The sequence below is a fragment of the Nesoenas mayeri genome, assembly GCF_963082525.1.
Source record: "Nesoenas mayeri genome assembly, chromosome: 4".
Classification (NCBI taxonomy): Eukaryota; Metazoa; Chordata; class Aves; order Columbiformes; family Columbidae; genus Nesoenas; species Nesoenas mayeri.
The window spans coordinates 28,348,052-28,365,429 of NC_137540.1; the positions used below are offsets into that span (position 1 = coordinate 28,348,052).

General features: G+C 41.5%; 1 protein-coding gene across 16 annotated transcripts in view; it reads left to right on the plus strand.

Annotated features, from left to right (window-relative positions):
* Nucleotides 1-15,219: 15,219 nt before the first annotated feature.
* The window catches only part of ADGRL3 (adhesion G protein-coupled receptor L3), a gene marked incomplete at its 3' end in the record, with an annotated part of 226,145 nt that continues 223,986 nt past the window's right edge, over nt 15,220-17,378 (plus strand). For all 16 annotated transcript variants that reach the window (XM_080343264.1, XM_080343265.1, XM_080343267.1 and 13 more), the window contains exon 1: nt 15,220-15,804. In XM_080343264.1, coding sequence (XP_080199390.1) covers nt 15,750-15,804 — 55 coding nt within the window. In that variant the 5' untranslated portion in view covers nt 15,220-15,749. The remainder of the gene's footprint in view (nt 15,805-17,378) is intronic.

The window sequence follows — 17,378 nt, forward strand, 5'->3', positions numbered from 1 at the left end:
GAAGGGGGGAGTATTTGAATCATGAGACTTGGAGTACAGCTCATTAGTGTGGAGAGGGGATAAAATAAATTGGGGGAGCCATTAACAATAACAATTAAAATTTATCATAGTGGTACCAGAATTGGTACTGTGCCTGAGTGAGAAGTGAAGTCCTCCAGGCCAGTTGTATTAAGTCTTCATTTCTGAGAAGCTGACAAAAATTTATGGCTTCTTTTCTGTAAGTCCTATTTAGTCTTTGTAGTGCTACAGCTTTTACTGATGCACATAAGAAACGATTACTGTTAATGGCTAAGGCATTTCTGTGGAGGTTGTGTTTAAAATCTGATTATTTTGGAGGAGAGAGAAATGTTGTAGACCTTGGGCTACTTTTTGCAAAGGGTATGTTGTTTTTAGAGTATTTCTGTAGGTATTGATTGACTTACATGCAGCCTGACTTCTCCTGGTGAAGGACGGCAGCCATTTTCTCACTGTGCTTTGTGTCACACTGGGGCACTTCTGGGCTCCCCAATGGCTTTTGAGGTACTTGTTAGATAAGGAGCCTTCATCACCTTGAATCCTGGGTTCAGTTTTGGGCCCCTTACAACTAGAAAGACCTTGAGGTGCTGGAGCGAGTTCAGAGAAGGGAACACAGCTGGTGAGGGGGCTGGAGCACAAGTGTGATGGGGAGTGTCTGAAGGACCTGGGTGGGGTTCAGCTAGAGAAAAGGAGGCTGAGGGGAGACCTTATCGCTCTCTGCAACTGCCTGAAAGGAGTTTGGAGTGAGGGGGAGTTGGTCTCTTCTCCTAAGGAACAAGTGATGGGATGAGAGGAAGTGCCCTCCAGTTGTACCAAGGTAGGTTTAGATTGGATTTTAGGGAGAATTTCTTCCCAGAAAGGGTTGTTGGGTCTGAGCTGGGAGCAGGAGGAATGGCTGCTTGGGGGGCCATGGAGGTGAGGCCTTCGGGTCGGCATCTGCAGTGGCTGGACAGGGCCTCCCTGTTAGGCACCTCAGCAGGGCCCTTCCCGCCCCTGTCACTTCTGTGAAAAGCCCCAAATTTCTGACTTGCTAAAGAAATTCCTTTAGAGGCGGCTGAGGCGATGTTGGAGGTGTCCTCCTGGCGGCAGCCCCCAGTGAGGGTGTGTTCTGCTGTAGCAAACCACAAGTAATGTAGCCATTCATGTCTCAGACCTTTTTAAAAAATAATTACAAATAAAAGTAAAAATGATACAATCTTGTATGCAAAATTGTGTATATGTACAATATATATGTTTGCAACTTGCGTGTACTTTTCGGAAGGAGAAGTACACTTTATCTGTCAGTACTTGCTGCCACTGTGGTCTTTGAACTTGTAATCTCCCTAAACATCTCTTGACCTTCATAGCTGTCTGGCTGGTATTTATTGTTTTACCGATGTGTTAATCCCCCAGCTCTTTTCTAATCCTGCCCTGTTTTTCACCCTGAGACTGGGGGAGGGAAGGGAGCATAAGTGCATCCCCAGAAGCCTTTCACCTGGCTGGGAAGGAAGAGGGGGGACGTGGAAGTCTCCAATGGTTGACAGGCTTTTCTATCTCTAGATGCATGACAAAATAATCCCGTGAATTAATGTTACTTGTACTTTGTCTCCGCAGAGTGATGTGGTTTGTCTGCGCTCCCCTGCTCCTAGCAGGAGCAGTTGTCAGTCAGGTAGAGCCTGTCATGAATCCATCCAGGTATCCTTGCTGCCTTGCCTGAGGTTGTCATAACTGAGTGTTCAGCCTGATAAATCTGCAGCAAAATAATTAAAAAAGAAGACAAACAAACAACATAGTATTTTGACAAATGTGTAACACAGAACATGCTACCGAGAACCTTTCTAACTATTTAAATGTGGCTTTGGGTTTTTAGGAAGTATTAATTAGGAGTTTCAGTCTCCATTTTTGTATTTTGCAAGGTGACAGGAGTGTTTCAGGACGTGAAGAAAACAGTGTGGAAGTATGGCTGTACAGAATCAATAGGTTCGCGTTGTTGTTCCTTTGGTTAGCAGCTTACCAGTATTAGCCCTGAACAGTATTGATCTCATTTTTGCACTGCTTCTACAGGATAGCTTTGCTTTGCACCACAGAGATAAAAGTTGCTTGTTTTCTGTTTGCAGTGATTTTCATGCAGTCTGCCTTTGGAATTGCCAATGTTATGAAGATGATCTCCGACTTAGCTGGTTATCCGTGCAATCATTTCTGTTCTGCCTCTGATAACCACACTGTGGTGTTCCTGATTATTCCTCTTGCCTTTTTTGCTTAATGTGTGAAAACCTTTCCAGGTGCTGTTTAGTTAAGAAGACATAGGAACATGTTTTAGGGTCTGGGTCTTGATGTACTTCCCAGGAACTTTATGAATTTAAATAACAGCAGTGAGATACAGAAATGCATTATAGTCTTGTGACCATGGACTGCAGATGTATTCCATGAAACTGTGTGTGACAGTAGCTTCATTAGATAGGGTGAACCAATCTGACTGATAGTTTCACCTAAACTGGGTAAAATCCTGCTGATGGCTGGGAGATCAGCATTCAGAATGGAATAAAAGGTGCTGGCTGTTTTTGCAAGGAAAAATAGTGTAATGGCGCCAAGAGGAAGGCACAAGGAATTCCTGTGGATCAAAAGTACTATGTCAACTAATTCACCCTTCTTCTTTTTTTTTTTTTTTTTTTTTTTTTTTTTAAAGCAGCCCACCCCAAGGTAGAAGCTATAATTCTGATTATTTCTGACATGAGCTTTTTAGGTCTATAGTGTTTGCTCGGACAATACTGCCATGCATGGTAGGGAAGGCTCTGATGCTGCCTCTCTGCTACCAGTCATTTGTAAATGAGAATGGCAAGACTCAAATTAGGACAGAAAAATGTATGTGGATTTTGCAATGAAGGAATATGGTGTAGAAGAGACTTATGCTTTTGCTGAAGGAAGTGTAACAGAAATATGATGGGGATCAGGGTCATGGAGAGCCTGCCAGCACCAGCCTTCATCTACAGAAGGATGGTGTTTCCTCCTGGTTCTCCTCTCGGCTCATAGGAGGCTGCTCAGTGGTCTGACAGTTTTATGCAACAATAATCTGATTTGTCACATTGTACACGCATTCTCCATTGAGTAAATAGAAAATTACTTTAAATTATTGTCAGCTGGGGGTGGGAGATGGATCTGGGGAGTCCTACTTTCTCCAGCAAATTGACTTTCTTTTCTCAAAATCATGTATCAGCCAGAATGTTTCAATGCAACTGAAATATTTTCTGTTAAGAGCACCTTAGTTTCTGAGGATGAAATGCTGTGAAATGAAACATTAAACTGAATAACAGGAAATGCTAAGTTCAAAAATATTCAAACAGATGTTTTGATTATTTTCAGGAAAACGTAAAATTTAGGATAAAAAGTCCTTTGCTTTACTGATCTGAGGCTCATATCAGTGGTTTTGATTCCTAATGCTTGATGCTGAACTCTTCCTGGTGATCACATCCAGTTTGACAAAAGCTATTTCTGTTTTCTCTCTATAGTGAGACAGCCCTAGCTAGGATCTTGCTCTGGGACTTATGTATGATACACCCCTGAATTACACTGGCTGCATTTACACTGAAACTGCTACCCACTACTGACCTTCCAGACAGGTGAGGAGGAAGCTGCATTCCGTAGTCTGAGGGGAAAGAAGAAAGATTTCAAGGCCTAGGGATGGTTGGTGAAAGAGTCTGGGGCGCAAGTTATTTTCTCTTCCCTCCTTCCATTTTCAAGTGATTACTTGAGATGGAATAAAGAATCCAGTCCATAAGTACTTGGCTACAAAACTGGTGCTACAGACAGGGCTTTGGATTCTTTGATAATGGCTGGTTTTGTAAGACACCAGTCCAGACAGTGATACGTGGGAAAGGTTTGTCTCTCAGGGGCAAAAGGATGCTGGGACGGCAATTAGCAGGGCTCATTTAGAGAGCCTTAAACTAGATTTGAAGGGGGATGGGGTTGTAGCTGGGATTGCACCAGTGGGGCAGCACTCTAGAATTGATGAAGACCAGGAGGCCTCCCACCCCCTAAGGTGAAATCTGTGTGCTCAGCTCACTCCCTGAAATGCCTGTACACTGGTGCATGCAGCATGGGGAATAAACAGCAGGAGTTAGAAACCTGTGTTCGGGCAGGAGATTATGACCTGGTGGCAATTACAGAGACATGGTGGGACAGATCACAGGACTGGAATGTGGTCATGGATGGCTATGTCCTTTTCAGGAAAAACAGGCCAGCCAGCCGTGGTGGTGGAGTTGCTCTTTATGTGAGGGAGCGACTACAATGTATTGAGTAACGTCCAGGGGTGGATGAGGAGCGAGTTGAGAGTCTATGGGTGAGAATTAAGGGGCAGGCTGGCACGAGTGATACTGTTGTGGGTGTCTATTACAGACCACCAGATCAGGGTGAGGAAGTTGATGAGGCCTTCTACAGGCAGCTGGGAGCAGCCTCACAGTCACAGGCCCTGGTTGCTCTGGGGGATTTTAACTTCCCTGATGTTTACTGGAAGGACTACTCAGCCAGCCAGCCAGTCCAGGAGGTTCCTCCAGTGCACTGCTAGATCTCATCCTCACTAACAAGGAGGGTCTTGCTGAAGTCTGGTTGAGGGCTGCCTTGGTTGCAGCGACCATGGAATGATGGAGTTCAGGATCTCATGTGGCAGGAACAGAATACCAAGCAGAATCACAACCCTGGACTTCAGCAGGGCAAACTTTGGCCTTTTCAAGCAACTGCTAGGGGAAATCCCATGGGACAGGGTACTTGAAGGTAAAGGAGCCCAAGATAGTTGGTTAGTGTTCAGGGACTGCTTCTACCAGACTCAAGATCAGAGCATCCCGACACATAGGAAGTCAAGGAAGGGAGCCAGGAGACCTGCGTGGTTAAACAGGGAACTGCTGGGTAAGCTCAAGTGGAAGAGGACAGTTTATAGATCATGGAAGGAGAGGCTGGCCCCTTGGGAAGAATGTAAGGCTGTTGTCAGAGAATGTAGGGAGGCAATTAGGAATGCTAAGGTATCCTTAGAGTTAAACCTGGCGAGAGGGGTCAAAGACAACAGGAAGAGCTTCTTCAAGTACATTGCAGATAAAACTAACACCAGAGGCAATGTAGACCCACTGATCAACTAGGTGAGTGCCCTGGTGACAGAAGATACAGAGGAGGCAGAGTTACTGAACGCCGCCTTTGTTTCTGTCTACTCTGCCAGAAGCTGTCCTGAGGAGCTCCGTACCCCTGAGGCCCCAGAGGAGGACAGGACAATGGAGGAGTTTGCCTCAGTTGATGAGGACTGGGTTAGGGAGCAATTAGGCAATCTGGACATCCATAAATCCATGGTTCTGGATGGAATGCACCCACAGGTGCTGAGGGAGCTGGCTGAGGTGATTGCTAGACCACTCTCCATCATCTTCGCCAAGTCTTGGGAAACGGGAGTGGTGCCTGAGGACTGGAGGAGAGGAAATGTCACTCCAGTGTTTAAAAAGGGCAAGAAGGAGGACCCGGGTAACTATAGACTGGTCAGCCTCACCTCCATCCCTGGGAAGGTGATGGAACAACTTATCCTTGGTGCCATCTCAAGGCATATGAAGGATAAGAGGGTCATTAGGGGCAGTCAACATGGCTTCACCAAGGGGAAGTCATGCTTGACCAACCTCATAGCCTTTTATGAGGACATAAAGAGGTGGATAGATGATGGCAAAGCAGTGGATGTGGTCTACCTTGATTTCAGTAAAGCACTCGACACAGTCTCCCACAGCACTCTTGCAGGTAAACTGAGGTAGTACAGTCTGGACAATCAGGTAGTGAGGTGGACAAGAGTCAAGTTGGAGGCCTATATCTGGTGGAGTGCCTCAAGGGTCAATATTGGGACCAGTATGATTCAATATATTCATCAACGACTTGGATGAGGGACTAGAGTGCAGTGTCAGCATGTTTGCTGATGGCACCAAGATGGGAGGAGTGGCTGACATGCCAGAAGGCTGTGCTGCCATCCAGCAAGACCTGGACAGGCTGGAGAGCCGGGCAGGGAAAAATTTAATGAAATAGAACAAGGGCAAGTGTAGAGTCTTGCATCTGGGCAGGAGCAACCCCAGGTTCCAGTATAAGTTGGGGAATGACCTATTAGAAAGCAGTATAGGGAAAGGGGACCTGAGGGTCCTGGTGGACAGCAGGATGACCATGAGCCAGCACTTTGCCCTTGTGGCCAGGAAGGCCAATGGCATCTTGGGGTGGATTAGAAGGAGGGTGGTTAGTAGGTCAAGAGAGGTTCTCCTCTCCCTCTACTCTGCCCTGGTGAGACTGCATCTGGAATATTGTGTCCAGTTCTGGGCCCCTCAGTTCAAGAAGGACAGGGAACTGCTGGAGAGAGTCCAGCACAGGGCAACAAAGATGATGAAGGGAGTGGAGCATCTCCCTTAAGAGGAAACGCTGAGGGAGCTGGATCTCTTGAGCTTGGAGAAGAGGAGACTGAGGGGGGCCTCATTAATGTTTATAAATATGTAAAGGGTGCGTGTCATGAGGATGGAGCCAGGCTCTTCTCAGTTGCAACCAGTGGTAAGACAAGGGGCAGTGGTTTCAAACTGGAAAACAGAATGTTCCACTTAAATTTGAGAAGAAACTTCTTCGTGGTGAGGGTGACAGAACACTTGAACGAGCTGCCCAGGGAGGTTGTGGAGTCTCCTTATCTGGAGACATTCAAAACCCGCCTGGACGCTTTGCTGTGCAACCTCATCTAGGTGTTCCTGCTCCGGCAGCGGGATTGGACTAGATGATCTTTCAAGGTCCCTTCCAATCCCTAACATTCTGTGAAATGCTTTGGGTAAGGACTATGTTAAATTGCTTTTTTTAAAATTGCTTTTTTTAATTGATGATCATTTCGGATCAACGGGGGGGGTCTTAGCCTTCCTTTTAGCTGAAATAGAGTTTTCTTTCCATCCAGACCTGGCCTTTTGGGGTTTTTTTTGCTTCAGAAGTGAAACTTCTGTAAATGTAAGGTAAGCAGTGGATGAAAGGATCTTAATGTTATATTTTTAGCCATCAATTGGCTCTGTTACATCTGATAGATTTCCCATCACAGACGATAGATGTTCTTGCTTGCTCAGATCCACACTGATGCCAAGTGCTAAACAATGGCACTGTATGTCTTTCTGTACAATTTGCCAATTTTGATTACTTTTGAAGCCTTTTCTTCCTTCTTTGCCTTTGTGAATCTTCCTTATAGGAAGAACAAAAAGAACAAAGTAGTGATTAGCAAAATGTTTAGGGCTGATTTCTCTTTGTCATTTACTCCCTTGTTTTATGAACTAGAGTGCTTACTCCTCTTACAGTAAAATAAGTCCAAGTAAAGCTGTAGTAAAAAGTCGCCGTTTGTTGTTTACTGAGGATGGCTTTTCAGATAATGGAATGAAATCCTAGATTGCAAATCCACTTCCAGGTATGTCCTTAAGTAACAAAGGTTTTCCTTGCTGCTTGCTAGGCTTAGGGTGACGTTTTTAACATTTTGGTTGTGCTCCATCCTTCAGAAATTTGTGGGATTTTGCTGGTAACCTCTAAGTAGAGCAGTGCTTTCGAAACCCTCTCCTGCAGAGAATGGGAACTGTGGGCTTCCTTTCACAGAAACATTTTGGGAGGTACCAAAATCCTTCCCCTGCATTCTTCTTGCATATCAAACGTAGCTATATTTTGGTATTTATAGAGTCCCTTGCAAAATATCACAAGAGACAGGGCCCTACATCAGATTAATTATCTTGCCTTCTAGTAGCCAGAGGTGCTTAATTTCTTCTTAGGAATTGAATGTGATTTCTGCAAGTAAATGTTTCTCCTCGACTGTTAAGACATCTTTTTCTAGGTGGAAGCACTGCATGAGAAGTAAAATCAAAAGTAGACTTGCATAGTTCTATATAAATCACCACAAACAAAGGTCTTACTGCAAATTTTGCAACTATTATACTTAAGGTATATGGAGACTGTTTACTTTTTCCTTACAAATAATAAAAGCTGAGTAATTAGGTTCATTGCAGAGTCTCAGTGGTACAGCCATCGCATTTCAGTCTGACAGTATCTGATTTTGCCAGATGCCTGTGACTGAGTTACATGGTTACGTTGTTCTCTTGCTTATTTCAAGTTCAGTGTGTACTCAAAAATATAAAATGTTACAGAAGTTCATTGCCTCAGTTTGGCAAACTACAAATGAGAGCATTGTTGCCGAATACAGTTGCTCCAGTCCTGCAATAATTTGTCTAAAAATTAATTTCAATCCCTTAATTTCAGAGGGAGTCAAGTCAGAGTAGGTTTATTTGGGGAAACTCTGAGAAAGTTTCAGTGTGGGTTTATGTGTGTGGTTTTATTTTTTTATTTATTATCTTTTTTATTTTTTTCCCCTCTCTTCCTTACATGACATTTTCTGAGACTGTAAATAACCTTCTATGGAAAGAACTGCCTTCATTTTTTTCCTGTGGCTCTCTTAGTGGCTGATGCTGTGTCCTAGGCTATTAAGAAATGTGTTTAATATGAGGGTTACTGAGCCAGGCACATCTTTAAATTGACATATTTCAAACCGGGTGTATTTTTCTCTTTTGGCTGGTTACTACTGAACCTCAGTTATTGAGGCATGAAAATAGGGTAAGCGGCTTGCATTCCTTACTCACCTGCCCAAGATAATTCCCCTCTTCAAAAGCATGTTTGTCCTGATTGTCCTCGCACTTAATTTCTGCAAGAAAGCAGTCAAGGAAGTAATTAATTTTAGCCTTTCACCCACCCAAATGTTTTATTGTTTGGTGGAAACTTTATAGTACCCTTTAAAAAGCACACATGCTTACTGGAGTTAGTAGCTTTTCTTTTGGAAAAAGCAAATATGTTGCTTCTAAAAGTACATGTTGCAAGAACACTTGGATTCAGAGCTGTAAGAAGATGATTTATTTTCATTCTTCTATAAATGCTTAAGGTTGATCACCTGTGTTGACAAATAACTTTTTTAATATTAATATTAATTAATATTTTTGCAAGTACTCACAAAATACAAATTATAGCTAAGATTTCTCCAAAGCAGCGAGGTCAGGAGTTTCTAATAAATTTTACTTCTATCCAGTCTTTTTCTTAATTTGCATTGTTTGGTTGAATAATGTAACCCTCCTAATACTTTCCAAGCCACTTAGACTCAACTAATCACTTACACTTATCTTCAGCATAAACCTCATTGATTTTTATTTCTCATTGAAATCATCAGTAGTAGCAAATATTCTATTGGCTCTCCGTCTATTAGAAATACAATTATATTAAATGTCTTGTGGGGTGTGAAGAGGTTAAGTCAAGGAGAGTTGTCTGAGAAAGTCATCCTGATGTATAACATAAATCTATTTTACATTTCAACAACATCACCCACCAGCCAAAAATAGCAATGATCATTAAAACCCAATTTGCTGCTAAACATTAATAGACATTTAATACATCATAACAGATCTGAAAGACAATTAAGCTTAACTTTTTCTTGGATAACTTTCTTATAAAAATGTGTTATTCACCTGGCTCTTGCCATTAATCTTATTTGCCAGTGATTTTGGTTTTATTTGACAGTGTGCATGTGCTCACAAAGTTGTGTGTATAGGTGATCTGTCATTGTTCCTCCATGTCTTTCAAGAGCAGTGCATTTTAAGTGGGAAAAGCAATTAACCTTCGTTGTACTGCCTGTTAATTTCCTAATCTGCACAAAAAGTGAAGGAAATTACATTTTCTCAGTGCAAAACAAATAATATCTGTTACTATCCACTTGAGAAGGGAATAGTAAGAAAAAGTTAAAGAGGCCCTTTCCCGCCAGGAAGAGGAAAGGAAAAAAATTAGAGGTGGCTTGAAGGAGACACAGAAGTGGAAGGGAGAGACAGAGTGAATAAACGAGTATTGAAAGTATTTTAAAGGCTCATTCAGAGGCGTTTAGGAGTATTCCTACTTTTGAACACTCCTTGAATTTTCTGTAATTCCCTTTGGCTACTTTTCTTCTCAGAGGCTGTCCCTTCCTCAGGTTAAAGCAAGACATGATGCAGAATGCATGCCATCACAATTAGAGTATTGGTAAGATACTTGAATAAATGGGGCTGGTATGTGTGACAGAGAGGATGCCTCAAAATACGAGATCTGCCAGTGCAGCAAAGGGAAGTTAAAATTCTGCTGACCCTGGAGACAAGCTTATCTCCATTTGCAGTGCACACACTGTGCATGTATTATTTGTCATAGAAGAATTGCTAAAGTCTCCGTGATATGCAAATAAGCGTTACAAGAGTATTGTCAAACTCAGGCTTTCAGCATCATGAATCATTCACAGAAAAAATTACGATATTTAATTAAAAGTCATGCAAATTTTAAATTGCATAAATATGTTAGGCTGTATTTATTTATTACCAGTTTACTGAACCTCTGAGCTGCTTTGGGGTCCTATATTTCAGCTTTTCTCTGTGAAGAGAAATTTACTTGAAAGGAAAGCTGAAATCCTCATTATTGCAAGGAGCTGCCACATACTTCGAGTTTTGCAATGAAATCACAACTGTTGGCAATACTGTGAGGAGTGCTTGCGTGGGTATTGTTTCCCCTCTGTAAAGAAGATGTGCTACAAACTAAGGTATTTGAGAAAGATGATGTTATGTAGGTATAGGATCCTTCTCGAAAATTTATTAACACCTCCACCAAAGTTTGCAGAACATGGTTGTAATAATTGCTGTATACAACCCTCATACAGAATTTTTTTCAGGTGGTCAGAAGTTTATGATGCTATGCAGCTTGTGCAAAGAGCTCCATAGCTTTTTCCCAAGATGTACAGAGATGTATAGAAGGTATTGGGGTGGTAGAAGGGCTGACTTGCTTCTTGTAAGCAGGCAGTGCTTCACTAGCAAGAGTCTCAAGTTTTTGCTAATCGTTTTTTGGAAAGCCTGATTTGGGGCAGGAATGCAATACAAATATTTGCATATTTTACCACATCCTCAGATGATACCTTGCACCTTTGGAAAGTTTTTGCATGTGTTCTCATTATTTGCATACATGCAGGGACCTTGTGAATGATGTACCTTCCTCTTTTAAATCTGTAATGAAGTATGTTGCCAAGGAGAACTGACAGGTGCTTAAAGAAAAGGCTGGGCCATTGTGCAGCTGTGATATTCATGTGTACAATTCGGAATAATCTTTATAAGCCTCTGGACTATGTTTCCAATACTTTCTTTTCCTCTTCGTTCTTTCTCATCCTGCCATGTGAAGTCACAAGATGTGTGAATAGCTTTAGTTTTAGTTTGGTTATCATTGTCTGCTGAAACTTTGATCCTGGATTGAATGGGAAAACCACGAGGTAGCCAATAGCATCCACCTACCAGATTCAACCGCTTTGTGCTTGGGTGTGTTCTTATCAAAGGCTTGATTAATCTGAGATTAATTAACTCAGTTAACACTTGTGAGTTATTTTGCAGTGAATCCTGTAATGTATCTAAAGAGTTATTTTGTCACTTCGAGTTATAGCCAAAACAGGTGGTGCTTGAGGCTTGGTTTGAGTCGACTGCAGTTCCTTGCTGTGTAACTCACACTGCAGTGATATTTGAGAATCTAGACAGCGTTGCCATTGTTGCTTGCTTTTCAGGTTTTTAAAATGACTTCTCAGAGTGCTACATGAGAGAGAAAGGAGGTGTAAAGGGCAGAATGGTCTTAAGTTTTCAAACAATATGGGTAAGATGAATTTTAGTACAGGATTGTGCAACTAGGGGCCGAGGTGCAAGTGCTTGTTTTAAATTTAGCTTGAAAATGTCTTGGAGTTTTTTGTGCTTGGGACTGAGAAGCTTCCTTTGAGTTGACAGCCCCGGCAGAGATATGAGAGAAGGGGAGACACAGACAGGAGCAGATAGAAGAACATGCTGGTGAGTCTACTCACCCTAGGAAGGCTCCCCTTGGTCTCTGACAGTGCATCACATCGAGCAAAGTTAAACCCTGAAATGAAGAGCCAAAAGCCATGGCTGCCATTTGGTATTTTGAGCAACAAAAGCCTGTTTTCCTGAACTCTGACTTTATTAACATTTTGCAGTACAGAATGAACTTTTTCTTGGGCTACATGCAGACACAGATAAAAGTTTACAGACAATTCAAAGCTTATGGGTATCAGAAAGTTTCTCCTGACTTTTCAAACAGTGTTTATGGAAAAATCTAATAAACAACCACAGCCTTGTCGTGGTAACTTCAGTGAGTGTCTAGGAGTGAAAGTACGTGTGGTTCTGTTGAAATGCCACAAGTGCAGCCTTCTGCTGCCCTCTTCCCTGGTCTTTATACCCTCGGTAAGGTCTGTGTGACCTTTTGCATGGCAGGTTATCTTTGTGCCACTGCAAAGTGACCATGGAGCCATATCCTGAGTACCTGACAGGGAAAAGGGCTTGAAATAGGGTAAAGGTGGAAAGGGCTGGGAGAGACAAAACTTTACTTTTGTAGCAGTGGAAAAAATAAGTAAATAAATGTTGCACAGACAACTTTTGACCAGAAGGGTTACAGCGATACTGTTGTTTAGTTCTTCATAATGGGAGTGGCAATACAGGTAATTCTTTTACTTATTTTCTAACTTTAGCTTGCAGTTAATTGATTTGTTTTTGCAGAGACTACATTTTTTTTCCTCTTTCTTGCTATTGTTATTCCTCATCACTCTCTTAGTGAAATTCTGAATGTTGTTTGGAATAAATTGTCTCAAGTAGCAGATGCTGAGAATGGGCAATTGTATCTGTGGTTCCAGCTACACCCATCAGCTTCAAGGAGTTCATTACTTCCAAACTTTTTTTTTTAGTTGCCTTTGGCCTTCTCCTGTTATGTCTGTACCACTTTGAGTTGGATTTTGGGAACTGCCAGCTTGCAAATCAGGTTTGGGTGATGCTTAGTAGCAGATTAGAGCGTGAGGGTGTCATGGGTAGCCCTATGGGCAAAGAAAGGTCAGTGAGCAGAAGAATGTTCTTGTAAATTGATGCAGGATGCATCATCTTCATGCTTCAAGTCCAAACCCCTTAAGCTCAAGTGTAGCCCTTAAATTTTTCACTGTGATGGTGTATCCCCTTCTTGTGTAAATAAATGTTAGTGCTCGGCACTGGACAGTTCACAGATGCATGCTCTAGTTTCTCTCTTTTTGGCTATGTTTTACCTGGAGATAATCCAAAGATGAAGCAAATTTTGTTTTGCAGGCCTCTTTTTTTTGCATCTCTTAATGGTGCTTGAGAGGGTTGTGTAACCATTAAGAGAAAGGGTCGTTCCACGCCTTTCCTATCTGGCTGTTCCCCTGCAGATATCCAGTGCACAAACACACTGTGATTATTTGATTGCATGACAAAACCACCTGGGTTACAATGTGTTTGGTTAATATAGTGGTGCCTCATGTTGTTAAACAACTTCAGCATTTCTCCAGACGCATTGTGGATTCGTTGGCATTTTTGACTGGATAATGCTCTTCCAATAGGATAAAATGCTGGTTTGTGGTTAGGGTAGTTGCAAGACATTAGTTCCTAAAATTAGTGTTTGGATTTGGCAACGAACAGTTGAATCCTTTTGCTCCTTCAGCCCCAGTCCATGAGATGACAGAAAAATCCTTGAATGCCATTGTGCAGGAATATATAGATGGATTAAAAAAATTTTAAAGGCCACTATAAAAATATTTTATCAACAACCCTTCTCTGGGATAGGTAGCATAATTAATGTGTGACTTCGTGAGTTTACACTCAAAAACCTTTTATTCCACCATAATGTTGTTTCTTCCTAACAGCTTTAGATTGTCCAGAACCTGATTCAGCTTAAACAACAAAAAAAAAATCAGAAAACAAACCTCCAATCCTTTGCTGCCTGGCTGAGCCTTTGCTTCAGGGAAGTTTTCCTGAGCTTGGATAACTTTCCCCGTCTCTCTGCATACCTTTTCAAATTTTGTAGTACAAAAAGCCTCTCAGTTTTAAAACTTGATACAAGAGAAAGCTGTAGAAAAAAGCATGCATAAATAATGGCCAGCAGTGTAGCCTGATGTGCACTCATAGCCTCCTAAAATATAAATGGCAAACTTGATTGCTATTTAGAATGTATGATTTAAAATATTCATGAGTCTTGTCCCTATTAGGAAACCAAGCTTTAAATATTATCAGTGACCATTCTGTTTCGTTGCAACTCGAGCAAAGTTTTAAGTTTTAGGATGTCTATAAAGAAACCACTTGACTGAATATTGACCTTGGGCATTTTAGTCACCCCAGCTATGGAACTGAGAAAAAGCTTTGGAAACTAAATGCTATATTTGAACGAACAAATCACAGAGATAGACTGTTGAGGAGAGAAGACTGGGAAAATAATATCTTGGCAGTGCAAGCAGATATATTTATCAGAAAAAATGCAGCTTCCTTATAGACTTCGGGTCTGAACAATGCAGGGTTTGATTTTGCTGATCAGCAAAGATAGCAGGCAAAACAATGGCCACTTTGTCATGCTGGAGTTTCAGCAATTTACCCGCATCACAATGGCATGTGGTGCAGTTTTTCATATAGCTCTTTGGCTCAAACTGGGGTTTGAGTAAGAACAAAAGTTGGCAAAAACAGCTGCTTTGCTCAGAGAAGAATAACGTCTGTTGATCAGAGATTTTTTGAGAGATGTTTAATTAGAGCAGTGCTGTGAAGGCTGCAGAGTCTAGAAAGTTCAAAACAGATATGCAGAGTACTTTTCAGTTCCTCATATTTTATCATCATTTCAAAGTCAACGGGGAGCTCAGTCTCAAACTGATGCCGTGGTTTAACTCTGTATAGTTGTGGTTTTTCCTGCCAAGTTTGAGTCACTGTGGTAATTTAGACCCTTCTTGAGAGATTAAAGTGATGGGAAGCTGGAATCCTTTCTCCAATTAAGCAAGTGAAGGTTTCTGTTGAAGCATGGATACTGATTTCGCTGTGCTTTCTTGTAAACCTGTGGGATGGAGAAGACCACTGTTATTTTAAATCCTGCAATGAATAACTGTGGAGCTTTTCTAGGAACAAGTGACTTGAGTCCTGGGCAGTTACCAGAGAAAGTAGCTAATAGGGTAAGGGGGACTTGGGGTCCCTAGTTGGGTTCAAAAGCTGCTCCAGATTCAGCAATTAAAAGCCATACAGGATACACATATGGGTTCAGCATGGAGCCTAAGCGCCACTTAAACCTACTGCAGCTCTGAAATTTCTCTTGGCTTGTGATGTATAGACACTCAAATGTTTTCGGGAGCCTGGTTTAGAAGTCCCATGTACCTAGGATGCAATCCAACACATATGGACTTGTTTTTTTCTAGTCAGCCTCAAGCCTGTGGACTCCCTGGACCTGTGGGCATCATTGTTCACAACTTAAGCTCTGTTTTGAGAGAGGAAGTGGAGCATTAGTGATGCACAAACTGGCTTTCTGCAAAAGAACGGGTTTTAATTCCTGTTGTGTGTAGTAATGTACGTACATCTGAAGGGCTGCGGGGAAGACATGTTTGCCTTTACAGCTGTTGGCAGCAAAGAAACACAGCAAGACTTGATTGAAAACACCTCTCTTACTGTTTTACTAACTGCATTTTTTTTCCTTTCTTGTTTGTAGGTCTCAGATTCTGGATACTGGCTGTGGGATTTTTTTTATTATTTTTATTATTATTTTTGATTGGCTTTCCCCCCCTCTTTTTGGATGTGAATCGAAGGCCAACAGTTAAAGTGTCAGAACCAAGTGCAGGAGGACGCTCGCCTTGTTTTGTTGGAAGCCTTATTTGCTGGGATATTTTCAAGGCTTCCTTCACAGTCATGTGGTCATCACAGCTGCTGTTCTTCACAATGCTCTTAACACCAGTAGCCCATGGTGAGTTGAAAATATGGCAAAAATTTTGCCTACATTTTTTACCTAATGCTGTTTTTTTTTCCAGGATATTGGTAGTCTCTCCACACTTCCACCCCAGGTCTTTGAATTCCCAGACTATATTATAACTTGCTCACTCCTAAAACAAAGAATTCTGGTCACATATAGATTTGTTATCAAGTTTAGCTGCTATATTAAGGCAGACTTTTTTCCTTATGCCCAAACATATTCTTTTGTCTGTGCGTCACTGGGGTTGTCTCTCCCAGCTTCTGCATGGAAATGAATTTTCCTTTTGTGAGTACTGTTCAGTAAGGGGCTGCGTGTCCCCCTAAGCAGAAATATTTGGTCTTTTCATTAGCCAGGAAATCATTAAGTGAAATCTGACACAGTTAATTCTTGAGAGTAAGATTTTTAAGGCCTGGTTTTGTGTTTGGTTGTTTTTTGGTGTTTTTTTTTGTTTGTTTTTTAATATGAAACGCAAATGTAGGCTCTGGAAATAACTTGCAAAACTTCCTAAGTGCTGAAGGGTTCAGGAACTCCTGTTTGCAGTGATGGTTGATAAATGCTCAGAGCAGAGGCTGAGAAAATCTGACTGCCTGATTTTCCTGGTGCCTAAATGGAAGTCAAGCTCCACCAAGGATCTCATTTTAAATTACAGGTCAGTGGGAACATGCTGGTAAATAACATGATTCCTTGTTGTGTAGGCTGTGGGTCCCTGCTTTTAAAATCTTCATCAGACTTTTTGTGCTTCATGTTTGCTCTGTATGTGTGAAAACATTAGAGCAGAATTTTATAGCGAAGAAGGAGGCTAAAAAAATGAAATATGTCTAATTGGCTGAACATATCTATTTATAGCACAACCTGTCTGCTCGTATCACTGATAACACCTTTGGGCACAAAGGTTATCTGTATTATCATTCTTCATGCAAAACTCCTTGATGACTTGAAAATTAGAATTAATATTTAAACTGAGCCAACCAAGTGGGGTGGAATTGAAAGAGCTGTTAGGAAAGGTGCTCTCAGTTCTTCTCCAGGAAAGTTAAATGGTAAATGTTTTTAAAATCTTTATACTTCAACAACCTTAACAGTTAAAGCAATTAACAATTTAAATACGCATCTGGCAGTTCTGGTTTTAACTCACAATGCCACTATAGCTAGAAAATCCTACTTGATAGTCACAGTAAATGAAAATGTCACAAATGTCCTGGGAGTTGTATTATACTACATATGGGCAAACATCAGAGATGCTTCTACCCTCTGTGTTTTTCTACAAATCAAGTGTACAGAGTGGCTGCTGTGGTTTTTGTATGTTTAACAAGGCTCAAGAAGAGTCCGTGTGTCATGGGCTGGAATGGCTCCTGGCCTGCAAGTGATAGGCAGAGTTGCTACAAACTACTTTTAAAAACTGACTTTGCTATGTCTCGTTACCTTTTGGAGTTTCCTGACATTGTCCCTTCATCTGTAGTGGTAGTTAGAGATGGATTTCTAATCCAGTGATTTCATAAATGTGTTGGGGAATTTATTTTTTTTTTTACGGTGCTCTTTTTTAGTTATCTCATTCCTGAGAATATATTGTG